This window comes from Gekko japonicus, unplaced genomic scaffold, assembly GCF_001447785.1.
Source record: "Gekko japonicus isolate JY-2015 unplaced genomic scaffold, Gekko_japonicus_V1.1 scaffold1102, whole genome shotgun sequence".
NCBI lineage: Eukaryota > Metazoa > Chordata > Lepidosauria > Squamata > Gekkonidae > Gekko > Gekko japonicus.
The window spans coordinates 447,712-461,673 of record NW_015176483.1 but is presented as its reverse complement, the minus strand read 5'-3'; the positions used below and the strand labels follow the sequence as shown (position 1 = coordinate 461,673).

Sequence of the window (13,962 nt, the reverse complement as noted above, 5' to 3'; positions counted from 1 at the left end):
ACTAGCTAGTCTGTGAAATGGGAGGTGGGGTGGGGAAGTTCAGAATTATGGGCTGCCTGCTGATTTTAACATGTGGCCGAACTTTCTGTTGTGGATCAGCTGTAAAGCAAAATCTGTTGTAAATGAGATAACCAGTTTAACATGTGTAAAGACCAATTCAGGTTGATCTTAAACCAAATTCCAGCACATCAAAGGTTGTGATCGTCAGCCACTTCACGTAACAGCATTGCACATTCAAATCATTTCAGTCTGCCTCATGATACGAAATTTTGTTACAAACATTGCAGTGTTGATCTAAAATAAATGAAAGAATGAACCATGCATTTAGCTTTTCATACTCATGCTATCTGCCAAGTCCAAAATTCCTATCTAATGTTACAGTTACAAAATAAGGGTTATCAAGGTAACAATTCAGCAACACCAACAAAAAAAATCCAGAAATATTCATTGAAAGCACAAATCACTCTAAACATTTTGGCATCATATGTACAAAATGTGCAATAAGTATCATGCTTGGGTACCACAAATGATCAAAATCTGACGAGAAGAAATAATTTGTTTTATCCCACTGAAAATAAAGAGTGGTTTTGTTGCAACTATCTAAAATGTATTTTTCATCAAAGACACTGGCACACCATTTACACAAACACAGCCATGGAAATGGCATGGCTGCAAATTAAATATTATAAAAGTGTTTTTAAATACAACATAAGATCAATCTCTTTAAGTGCATAGAACATAATGTAGAATACTGGTACGTACAATGACAAGAATATTGAACAGTATTATATTTATACCAAGCAATGTTCTAATATAAAAGAGTGTGTTCAACAAAGCAAACAGATGACCCTTCTTAATCTTGCAAAGACCAGCATCTCCTCTGTATGATAAACAACAATTTCAATAACAAAAATAATACATATCAATTTATTCATATCTGCCAGGTCTAATATTTCCTCCTGTATTGAAAAATGCTAAATAATTTTTTTAGGAAGTTGTATTTTTTAAATGTAGCCATTAAAAAGTGCAATAAAATATACACTGTATTTTGAACATCTCCCACATATGTCTACTGTGGTTCAAAAATCTTTGGAAGCATGGTATGATTTGTTAGTCTAAACTTACTGATACCTTTCAAAGGCTTCAAAAGAAAATGGATACATTTTTAAAAGGAATGCTTTCTATTCTTTTCAGACTGCTCCTGAGGGCTGCTCCTTTTATTACATTTTAAAGATATAGGGTGGCTCAGAAGCAAGTTCCGAGACAGATTCGTGAACTGCCGAGTGGCTTCTGGCATCCTGCAGTTCACAAATCCATCTTGAAGCCAGCAACTTTATTCTTTTAGACAAGACATTTACATGACTTGTTAGAAGTTGGGCTCTGCATTTTTCAAGTGCAAATATAATGGCCAACCCCACAGTGAAATACATCCCTACAATATTTCTTCAAGTAAAATTTCGTCTGCCATCAAGGAGTAAGGGGCTCCAAGATCAAATGCTACATTTGTCTAAATCTGTATTTTTGACTTTTGGCATTAAACAATAAATTAATCTGAAAACACCACATTTATTTAATACTGTTAAATCAGCCTTAAGGGCAGGATTATACATTATGAGGAACTTGTGGCTGCTGTTGAAAACTGCATCCTTGCGTCAAGTTCTCCAGCCACCTCTTCCTTCACATAATTGGCTGGCTGGCTGTGGCAGGGATAAGAAACATACAACACGATGTTGCCAGGACACCAAAGTAAGTTTTACTACACTTAATGGGGTGGGGGGAGAACATGGGGATGGTGTTTTCAATGGTAGATTTATATTTCTTGTAACATGTGGTTCTGCCTTTGTGCTGTGATCTGGAGTGAAACGACAGTGCTCAAAAACCCAGCTCAACTAGTAGATAACATCCAGAAGTTTTTACTGGATTGATCCTTCTCCAATTTAACATGTAAACAAAATGTCAGAACAGCCTCTTCACTGTTTCATGTGTTGCAAAACATGAAGAACACCATTTAGTGTGTAATGTCATTATCCATATTTAAATATTTCTTTGTTTTTTCTATGCACACATCTGTGTTTGAGTATAAAACCACCACACTTGTGTTCTTTTTAGGGAAAATACTGGTGCTGTCTGTGTTCAGTGAAGATTAGCCTATATAAGCAGAATCTGACCATGTGTTTTCAGTGGGTTTCATGTTAAAGCAAAGCAAAGATGTATCTTATTCTAGCACATTTTTGAAGCTGAAATGATTAAGATAGAACATAAATCACTACAGACCAGTGAGATATTACTTGGGGCTATTTGTTGATCTGACCAAACTCTTGTGTAGATTAGGGTTCTGGCTGTGCCTGTTTCGGCTGCGAACTGATGAAAACATTGTGTTGCACCCAGGGACTTTGCATTTGTGTAGCTGTCGGAGGTGCACAGTTTTGTAATGGGCCCTGAAAGTTCCTTTATTACTGTAACTTTTTTGGCATAGATGACAGGTGATTGACAAACCGGAAGGTATGTTTGAAAAGCTTGGGTTAGACTTGTCCATTAGAATACTATCCTGATAGAGGTCTTCATTTGGTGCCAAACCTGTACTTTCACTGCTTTCATCACTGTCTTCCAAAGGTCCGAGACCTTCATCATTGCCACCGTCAGAATCCCAAGAGGAATGTGTGCTGCTCTCTGACTTGATGCTAGACGTAGTGCTTAAATCCAGGACAGTTCCGTCATTCTCTGAGTGGCACCTGTAGCTTTCAGGATAGGACTCTACAGTCTTGCTCATTGGGAAAACGAGGCTACCAGTCCTGTTCATGCCTTTAAATATGACAGATGTCTGTTGTCCTATGTGACCTTTCAAAGAGTCATCTGAGCAAACTTCTTTAGGAATGTCCTTCAAGAGGTACGCTGTGTTGAAATGGTTATTCTTGATTTCCAAAGGATCTTTGGTCAAAAGTTTATGGTGAAGGTTTAGGTTAGAGCTATGTCTAAAGAAATGAGAAAGAAGATCAACAATACAGCCAGGAATCAGCATTTATCAGCAAACAACTGGATTGTAAATACCTGTGTATTAGCTGTTAGTATTAAGGATGTTATCCTCTAGTTCAAGCACTCTTAGTCGATATTATTAATCAACTAAGATTTCTCTTATCAGGTCACAGCACTTTTAATTAATTGACTAAAATTCATGATTATAGTCCATTACTTAAGCAACTGATTAAATCTGCATATGATGAAAAAAATGTTCTGTAGAAAAACATAGGCTGTGCAAGTAGCTAAATTTCTGTTCTCTGCTATGAAAATATGGGCTGAGATAATGTCTTGTGTATAGTCTACTCTGATAACCTCTAATGCTTTTGATTGTCTAACACAGTAGGTTAAATGAAATATAGAGATATAATTTTAGGTAATTAATTAATGGCCCTGGTCACACGGGCAGGAAACTGCGGGGGGGAAGCGTGACAGTTTGCCCCGGGGCAAACTAACGCGTGGTAAAGATATCAGACCTCCCGTTGAGGTACCGTGGAGGTACCATGGAGGTTCCGTGGGAAGGGAGAGGTGCTGCTCGCAAGACAATTCCACGCACAAAAAAGAAGCGCGCGGTGCGGCAAACTGGATGGTTTTTTTTCGTGTACACCACGACTGCGCATGCTCCGTTGGGTGCTTGTGCGCATCCACGGAGATGTGGGGGAAAAAAACCTTTTTTGCAAGGGGACATGGGCGGGCGCCGGATGCCTCCGGAAACGCGATCAGACGCCTGCCCTTGCCCCGCAGTTACCGGAAACTAGTACCTTCGAGGTACTAGTTTTTTGCTGCGTGTTTTCGGCAGGAAGCCTCAGTTGAGCCACGGAAGTGCTACGCTTCCCACATGTGCCGGTGAGATCACGCCCGGAAACTCCGCCTGTCTTCCATCGCTCTAGCGTGGCTAATGCTCCATGTGACCGCAGCCAACATAGTTTATTCTGCTTTTGTATGGCTTGTGGGCTGTAATAAAGATGGATGCATGGATGGATGAATATACTTGGTTTTTAGGCCATCTACAGTAAAGACCATCTTTGAAGAGGAATTCTTCATTCTCTCTCCCATTGGTGGGAAAGTCTCTTAAGGTGACATGTCATGTGCAGTTTTTATAACTACATGCATTACATTTTTAAAAATGTGCTAATTGGGGGTAATTTTCTAGTTAATCAAAATGTTTTAATTGATTAATCCAGCTATTCCTACTGCACATACAGTTCTTAGGCAGGATGTCAAATAGGACTGCAGCATTTAGCCCATGAATCAATTTCTTTAGTGGTTTTAGAGGCCTAGGGAGGGCAGCAAGCCAGGCAGAATGGTCTCATTGTAGCTTTTCGTTAGCTCTGGGTCTGTAGCCTAACACAATGACATTGTGATACAGTTGGTGGGGGAAAAGAAAATTTGAACCATGAGATATTGGACAATAGGCTTTTTGTGCAGCAGTTTCTGAGCAGAAGCAGTATATCTGGGCAATCAGAACAGGGAATTTCAGATCTTGAAATCCACAACCATTCCAGTCATTACTGGCCAATTTCTAGGCTGGGGTGCACTAAATAGTTCAATGCCTAAAAATGACTAATTAAGGTACCAGAGAGAGACTAGAAAGAAGGGAGGCCAAATATGTGTCAACTGTTTTTGACACACTACACATTCCTTGCTTGAGCACTGCATTCAAAATACACAAAAGTCCATAACACTGTGTGGATGGGGTAGGAGGAGTTGTAGATAATTAATGATATCACAGGTGTGATCCAATGGGACCTCAATTATCTTGTTGGTTTCTTTCTTCATCCCAACAGTTTGCTCGAAGAAGGGGCGTGACTCAAAGGCAGAGCATATGTTTTCCAAGGCTCAGTCTCCCATTAAGAATTTAAGCTGGTGGGTGTTGAGAAAGACCTTTTTCTGCTTATGACCCTGGAGAATCAGCATCACATAGAGGGGCAAAAAAAGACCAAGATGAACCAATGGACTCACTCAGAAAAAGGCAGTTAGGCATGTCCTCATCTAATGGTCTTACTGATTTTCTCTTAATTCACCTTTGTTTGTCTCTTGCCTTGAAACCCTATCGGTTGCCAGAGGTCAGCTGCAACTTGACAGCACTTTCCACCACAACTGTTCTCAGAGCTGGGGCTCCAGAGGCTCAGCATACATGAGCAGACAGGTGGATGGGATACAAGACAGCAACAAAGAGGTAGGGTTGCCAGCCTCCAAGTGGGGCCTGGGAATCTCCCGCTTTTACAACTGATCTGCAGCTTTCATAGATCAGCTCCCCTGCAGAAAATGGCTGCATTGAAGGGTGGACTCTATGGGGTTGTACCATGCTGAGGCCCCTCCCCTCCCCAAACCCCACTCTCTCCTGGCTCCACCCCCAAAGTCTCCAAGTATTTTTCAACCCAGACCTGGCAACCCTACAAAGAGGACATATTTCCTGACTGACTGCTTCAAACAAGTGATCTGTATGACAACTCTCATTGTAAATACCCTACTATTTAAGCTGTGAAAATTTCTACTAACTAGGAATATTCCTAACCTTCCAATCCAAAAAGAGGACATTTTCATCAGGACAGACACCAAAAAAGAGGACATGTCCTCTAAAAAGAGGACATCTGGTAACCCTAGTATTGTCCCCTTGTATTACCTGGTAACTGTTGAACTAGAAGCTGCAATACCACTATCTGGCTAGCATACTAAGGCTAGTCAGGTGTCCTAAGGCCTGTTTGCCAGGATCTTGGGCTTAATGGAATATTTGTTTGACCTTAAATTTTTATATATATATACATATGTGTGTGTGTGTGTGTATATTTGTGCTGTGTGTTTTGTATTAAAATATTTTTAAAAATATGAAAATACACATTAAATATAAGACCATGCTTCCTTTTCAAAAGTTCTTCCAATAAATGTAGTCAGTCAGCAATGAAATGTTCTGCTCTGGTGTCTCAGGGAAAGCTAGGCTTTGTTCAATGCATTTTCATTATAGCAGTGTTCTGATAAGATATGGAGCATGCCAGAGAAAAATCCATAGCATCATTCTTCAAAATATATTTGCATTTCAAACTAGGCTCCATTGGACAATTGTAAAAAATAATAAACAGTTTCATTCACTATTTTCTTACCTGTCTCGACTTCTACGAGACGGAAAAGCAGCATTACAACCCTCCACTGTGCAAATATGCATTTCTTTCAGGTGTACGTTTTTAAAATGCATTTTTACACTGTATGGGTTTTTAAAGGTCTTCTGACAGATGTCACAATGGAAGCGACTGTCTTCCTTCTGAATCTCTAACACATGTTGACTGACATGATCCATAGCTTTAAAGTCTTCAAAATCAGAAATGGCAACACCCTGTTTGGCCAATGTGTTGAAACCCTCCCCAATCAACAATTGGTGTTGCAATCCAGTGCAGTCATTTATAGGAATCCTGTAATTCAACTTCTCTTTAAAATAGACCTGTGATTCAGTCACTGCTTTGATCACATCACTGTGTTGGTTGGTATCTTCATATATCTTTTGACGAGAAACCATTTTTAACACTTGGCTTTGTTCTGGCTTCTCTTTTTCAGGGCAGTGTGATCTGTCCATGATGTTGCATGTGTCATTTGGCTTGGTAGGTTCAAAATATTTTGACTGTCCAGCCTCAGAAATGGGTTTCCATGAGTTACCTGAATGGGGTTGCTTTTCCACTGGGTGATTCTTATCTGTTTCTATCCTAGACTCGCACATCTCAACATGCCCTGCACTTACCGCCTGTGTAGGCATGTCATCTTCGGAGCTGGCAACTTCGTTGGTTATTCTAGTTGTTTCAACAGCTTCTTTCTCTATCTTGATGGGCATACTAGATTTCCGAGATTTCTTCTTGGGTAGCAAATCAAAGGCTGACTCATTAGAATTCAATGGTTCAGGTATTGATGAGGAAACCAGAGGCAGAGAAGGAAGTGTACCTGGTGTGTTTGCAAGCTCAGCTGGTGTGACTGGGCTGCGATAGAATGGAAGAACTGGTTGGACAGTCTTCAGGTTCGGAAACAGAATACCGTTTTGTCCTGTACTGTGAAAATTCTGCTGTACCTTCGGATCAGTACAAGAGTTAGCATAGCCTGAAATAGATCTAGTATCTGGAGGTAAAATGGTAAAGTCTGTCCGTTTGTTGTCTTCCAGTCCGGCGATGGTCAGTCCATTTCTCAGGTCTTTATCTCGGTTGTTTCTATTCATTGGCATGTGAAGTCTCGGATTGGGATTGGCACTATGACGGTTACGACTCCTCAGGGAGCTAAACACCATGTTGCAGCCTTCAATTGTACACTTATGTTTGATTTTCAGATGGACAGCATTATAATGGATCTTGAGAGTCCCCTTATCATAAAATGTCTTCTCACATGCTGTACAATATACTCGCCCTTTTCTTGTGCTGGTTCCATTTTTGTCAGCAGATTTCATCTTGCTGTCCGGAGATTCCTGGCTCATTTCAAGTTTTGTGACTGTATTTTGGGAAGTAGACTCACTTGGCAGAACACTGTCCTCAGGATTTGAAGTAATATCAGGACTGTCTATGGCCTTTTCCTTTTCAGCTTGAAATGAAGAACTGCAATTTAAGAAGTTGCTTTCAGAGAACAGTACTTGGACATCTTGTTTAAGTTCACTGCTCTGGTCCTGAGTTTGCTCCATCAAAAGCCTTTCTGGCAGTGTACCTATCAGGGGTGGAGGCATGGGACTAAAAAACTGAAAAGGCAGCATGAAAGCCATATTGTTTACAACACTTTCAAAGTGATGAATGCTAACAGGGTTCATCTTGTCTATGGAAGAAGGAAGATTTGGACTCCTTTGATTGTAACTTTCTATAAATGCCCTAATATCCATATTGGGTGTTGCTGTGGGGATTACAATGGATTGTCCTTCTTTCTCCTGAATTGCCATCAGCTCCACAATGGACTTGGTTTCACCAAAACGAAGAAACTGCTGCAAAGTAGCTAGCTCTTCTTCACTCGTCATGATACTCCAGTGATCCAGCACCTTTCCTGAAGCATCCTTTGAAAGAGGGTGGGGAAAAACACATACACATACAGAGCATATGAAAAAAAATATGCACTGAAGTTTAATTCTCTCAAGCACCTAATAAAGTATTTCAAATATCTATATTTAAATGTGACTGTCTATATCTAAAATCTGGACCTTGCAGTCTTTAAATTTCCCACACAAGTGAGGAAACAAGGCAGTGGCAGAATTCTCTCTGCAACTCCATCCTTTGTTCCCTTTGTCATAACCTGCTGTGCAATGCATAGGGTAGCCTACTGGTCACAGCAGGTAAGGGAAGAGGAAATGATAAAGGCAGGTGGAGATGTGTAGTTACCCTGTGTCCTCCTTTAGCCTGCTTTCACACACACTTTCAATGCACTTTCTCAATAGTTTGCAACTAGATTTTTCTGTTTCTTGAAAGTGCATTAACCAATGTGTGTGAAAGCAGCCTTAGTGGGAATTGTAAGGACTATGTCTGATATACAAGCTTGCAAAGTCACAATCTTATTTTGTACTTATCACTTTGGGCTGCCCAGACTGAATGGGCACAATGTCCAGCACACAAATATATTAATTCTTCTGAACACAACACAAACATGTTCTAAGAATCTGTGTTTTGCAACTGCCCCATAAAAATTAAGATGTGCACCAGTGAAACAAAATGCAAGCATAAAGCAAAGAGACGGAGCAATCAGAAAGTGATTTAGTTCCACATTTAAGTCAAGTATTCTTTCACTACAAGTTTCATAATCTTCCAAGCAACTAAGATCAGAGAACAAATGAATCTGTATCGATTCTTCGCCAGTGTTCACAGAGCACAGCTGTAATTACACTAGAGTGTTGGAGTTCTTTCAAACTCCAGCCATACCTAACTTTTCCCAATAACTACGATAAATATTTTATCACAGAACATGTATTTGATGGCCTACAGAGAGTTTTCACAGTGCATGCAAGAGTTTTCTAAGATGATGAACGTATCATCATAAATTTTTCATGTCAAAAGGTTCAAGGTAATTGAGTCCATATTTTTTAATCCTAACACTAAAAAGCAAAATTATCAAGTACCATTAAATATTTATTTGTGTCATAACGTAAATCATAGCATTACTTTACATTAAAATGAGAATGCAGACTGAAGAGCAAGGATGGGCATTTGAATAAACATACAGAACTACCCTCAGAGCCCTTGCGTAACAGTATTGATTCCAGCAGAATTCAAAGTGACATCATCTGAACCATTAAAATATTATGAATATCTATATTTAATTGTACTTGGGACAGCAAAGCCTCTGACACTGGCTGAGGTGCTGAGATACTATAGAATATCTGCAGACATTTCAATACCCTGGGAAATAAAAGTGTCAGAATATTTGCAGTGAACCTTTCATGAGGGAATGGGAAGTTATCAGTTTGTCTGGGATTAAAACATCTCAGAAACCATACAAACAGGAATAATTTTGGAAGGCAAGTTGCCCAGAGAGAAAGTGGCTCAAGAAAGGGTACAGAGTAGTCATCATTGTACTTGCAAAAAGGAATCCAAGGAAAAAGTAGGTGAAGGAGATTCGAGGCATATGGCAGAAGAGACTGGCAACTCAGGCAGCAAGCAATTGCGAATGAGCAAGGTGGTGAGGCATTATTTTCCCATAATGATTTGGACTAACTAGCCAATTCTTTAGATGCAGGTTTCTAATTCAAAATATCCCCCATATATTCCATCACAAAAGATCAATGCAATATATTCCTGTTATGCAAACATTATGATGTTTGGTGATATTACTTTGGTCATCCACTTCTGAAAAAGTATTACTCATTTTACCTGTAAGACATATCCACGTATGTAGTCTTGAAGAGTCCAGTCGAGTGCATGGAGAATCTGTACTACTTCTTCTTGCTTTAGGACACTGAAAAGTCGATCTAAGAGTATTTTGAGACGGACAGGAACAGCTTGGGTTCCATACAGCATGAGGCTGCTTATATCAAAAACCACATTGGACTGGACTATTTCTACCTGGGTTGTTGGATATAGATTGGGGATCCTTAGTTTGCTTAAAGCTGAAAGGAAAATTAAAAAACAAACAGAGTGCCAAGTTATATTATGTTGAGTGTGAAAATGTTTAGATAAACAAAGCCCTTGAGGTGTTAGAAAATGTTACCAGATATGTTATAACCATGAAACATAGATTGTTTAAGCTGTAGCAGTGTTGCAGTTAACTAACAACATTGGTTTCCTTCCCCTCCCTCTGCAGCCCAAAATATCCCACCCCCAAATGGGGAGTCAGAGGTCTAAAGTAGGACGTGGGAATTAGCCAACATTCTCCCTTCTTTTTGCAGAAATTCTCTGCTGGATCGAAGACAGTATTTTACAATGCGGAAAATATTATAAGTTGAATTGTTACTAGTAATACTGTTGAAGAAGATGGGGATCCAAATGTGTTTGGTGTGTTTGAAGTTGTTCTTATGTGGCTCTATGGACACTACCAGTGAGATGTTGCATTTAGCTCTGTTAATACACTGTAGACTGAACAGAGACACTGATCTAACAGTTGTTCAGTTTGCACATCTAGTTTGTGATTAGGTAAATGGTAGTGTGTGTCTCTGTGGCTTGAGCTTTATTACCATGTGCTACCCATCCATGTCGACACTGGTCACATTGTCGCTGGTTTATTTTCCCAGGTTTAAAATGCTGACAGCTGCAGTTCACCAGAGTGCACCGGATAGCCTGAAAGATCAAACATATTTAGCGATAAGAGGATTATAAGAACACTACCATACATTCAAGAAACATGGTAGATACACACAAAGCTTTTTTTAAAATGAAGGATTATTATACATATGAACAGTTTAGTATACCCCCCCCCAATCCAGCCAAAATGAAATTTAGTTCTCATGGAAATGAATGATCCGCCATTAAAAAGAAAAATCCTGTACATATCAGAAATGGGAATTTTTTAAAACAGAAATGGTGAGTGCTGCAAAACTTGGTAATGTCCCCACAAATGAGTAGGACAATCAATCTCACATTAAATACCTTGAAGCCACACTGATTGCAAACACAACTAGTTTTAGTGTCATGGAGGATAGGGCTATTGTTAATTGATAGCTATGACAGGTACATGAAACCTCCATATTCAGAGACAGTGTACTTCTGAATACCAGTTGCTGGGGAGAGGGTAACAGCAGGGCAAGGCCATTTAACTTACAGGGAAATTTCCCAGTGGGTCACTGCTGTGAGGGCCACTAGTGGTCAGGAGCAATAAAACTCTAGCAACTCTGACAGAGCCTTGGGGCACTTGCCTAGACTGTTCATCAGCAATAGTAATGGGTGTCAATTCAACAGTTGTCTTTTCCCACTCTGCAGCCAGTTTTCAGGAAGAAGCAATGGGTGAGCTAATAGTAGTTAATGAGTGAGCTACGACTACTTTGTTTGCACTGCTGAGCTGAGTGGTTGGAGCCACGTAGCTTCGCTTGTTCCTTGGCCATTTGGACTTCCCAGTCTATTCCTGGACACAACTAGCTGGCAATAATGAAAAACAGAAACTTTTCATAACTCTTTACCACCATTGAGGGTAGGGAACCACTGCTGCACCTCTTGAGTAGGTAAGCTGGATAGAAAACTTAAAAAGGCACCCTATACCTGTTGATAGTTCATAGAAGAGAGAATTTTACTTGGTGCAGGTGTACATGCCCCATTCCTTTTCATACAAGTATTTGTTTAAATCTGTTTCTCATCACAATTGAGAAACAGAACAAAATTAATAACTCATACAATACTATTAGCTGTCTCTGGTATTTTTAACAAGGAGAATGAGAAACTGAATATTATAAATAAATGATATGGGGGGAAAACACACCTTTCAGAAATTAATTGGTCCACCTATTGATTCTAATACGTCGTAAAAATGATCCCATTTCCTCTGAAAGTAATTCTCTATTCCTCCCACCCTGCACATTCTTACAAGGATACTATATTCTGTTTACCTACTGGATTTCTTTCAGCCATTAGCCATATTTTTAGCTTTTGGTTTATAAGGATAAGCAAACGTTCTCTAATTTCTTTTTGTCTGCATTGTATGCATTTTGTACACATTTTATGTGCTGTTCTTATTTATTTATTTATTTATTTACATTTATGTTCCTCCTCTTCAGAGATGGACTGGAGGTGGCTTACAGCATAAAAGATAAAATAATAAAACATGATAAAATTAAACCTCTATCTATGCATACAATACAGTACAATGTAACATGTAAATTGCCCCAATCTGAGATAAAAATGGGTCCTTGGGACTGTTTTGGTTTGGGAAAATGGTATGTGTGGGAACAGCTTAATCCCTCTCTTCCCATGCACCATGGTCCTGACTTAAATCAGGACCCCTGACAATTAATTTTCAAAAATCATTGTGACCTTGAAACAAAAACCTCCCAGTATAGACATGGTCTGATACAGGGTTACCAGGCCATGTCAAGCAATTGGTAGGAATGTGGGGAGCAGGGATGGGGGGGCACTGTGTGCACCATGCTGTTACTTCCTAGGAGAGACCTGGAAGTGACGTCAGGGAGCTCTAGGAAGCCAGAAACTCTATAGTGAAACTCTATTGTAAATTCTATGGTTTATGTCAGTTTCTAGAGATCTGAACATTCCTTCTGGTTCCCCCCAGAACTGATGCCACAGTGCAACAATACTGAAATTAAAGGTGGCTGGCAGGATGCCTGACAGCCCTAGTTTGACAGGACCCAAAGGCGGGCCTGGAAAAGGGTTTGGATCACAGAACATAAACATAAGAACATAAGAGACACCAATGTTGGATCAGGCCAAAGGCCCATCCAGTCCAACACTCTGTGTCACACAGTGGCCAGAAATACCAGTGCCATCAGGAGGTCCACCAATGGGGCCAGGACAGTAGAAGCCCCCCCACTGTTGACCCCCCCCCCCCAAGCACCAAGAAGACAGAGCATCACTTGCCCCAGAGCCCCTATCTATACCTTGTGGCTAATAGCCACTGATGGACCTCTGCTCCATATGCTTATCTAATTCCCTTTTGAAGCCGTCAGCTTTAGGCAAGCCACTCTCTGTCCTTCTCAGCCTCAACGCTCCCATCGGCAATGTGGGAGTTAATAGTACTGACCTCCTTTACAGGGTTGTTGCAAGAGTTACTTCAAGAAGAGCTTTGAAGATTCTGAAGCATTAGCTGAATGCTAAATAATAATTGTCTACCCATCTACCCTTTTATCCCACCGGCCCTCCATGAACCTCAGGGCAGAGTATATGGTTCTTCTTTCCTCCATTTTGTCCTTGCAACAACCTTGTGCGGTAGATCAGGCTGAGTGTATGACTGGCCCAATGTCACTCAGAGAGCTTCAGGGATGAGAGTGGATTTGCACCTGGAACTTCCTGGTCCTGGCATGACTCTCCACTACAATATGCCAACACCCCATCTTTCTTTACATCTAGGCACCCCATCTAGACAGAAGGGGAGGGATGTTATGTAAAAACAAAGGTTTGGATTAATGGTGGGCTTTAAAAGGGTGAAGACTATGGATTTTTTTTTTAAAAAACCCTACATTAATTAAAGCTACGTTCTTGAGAAAAGCTGTGTGCTCTATGTGATATTAAAGTATACAGCAACAAACTGAGAATCAGACTGTGAGAATCACTTTGCTTTAATGTAGATAGCAGATTCACTTAGCAGTTGGCATACTTTAATAGGACTCAAGAAAGTCATAAATTTACTTTATAAAGATTCATTTAAGGAGGGGGGTGTTTTAAGTATGTTTCTTTCAGCCAAGGCCGAGATGTCAGATATAGCAGCAGTTCAATTAATATTACCTCAGCAGGCATATAAATATACCTGTCACTTTCACAGACTGAACTGCGTTTAAGCCCTTAAGATCAGAGTTAGATCAGAATTCCATAAATAAAGAAAGAGTCCACAGTCTCAGCAAAGAAGGGAAAG

The 13,962-nt window shown here is 40.1% G+C and overlaps 1 protein-coding gene across 1 annotated transcript in view; it reads right to left on the bottom strand.

Moving 5' to 3' along the window:
- Positions 1–2,090: 2,090 nt before the first annotated feature.
- The window catches only part of BNC1 (basonuclin 1), a 33,457-nt gene continuing 21,585 nt past the window's right edge, over positions 2,091–13,962 (bottom strand). The window contains exons 2-5 of the mRNA XM_015427223.1: positions 10,628–10,730; positions 9,828–10,063; positions 6,117–8,023; positions 2,091–2,972 (exon numbers count right to left, since the gene is read on the bottom strand). Coding sequence (XP_015282709.1) covers positions 2,285–2,972; positions 6,117–8,023; positions 9,828–10,063; positions 10,628–10,730 — 2,934 coding nt within the window. The 3' untranslated portion in view covers positions 2,091–2,284. The remainder of the gene's footprint in view (positions 2,973–6,116; positions 8,024–9,827; positions 10,064–10,627; positions 10,731–13,962) is intronic.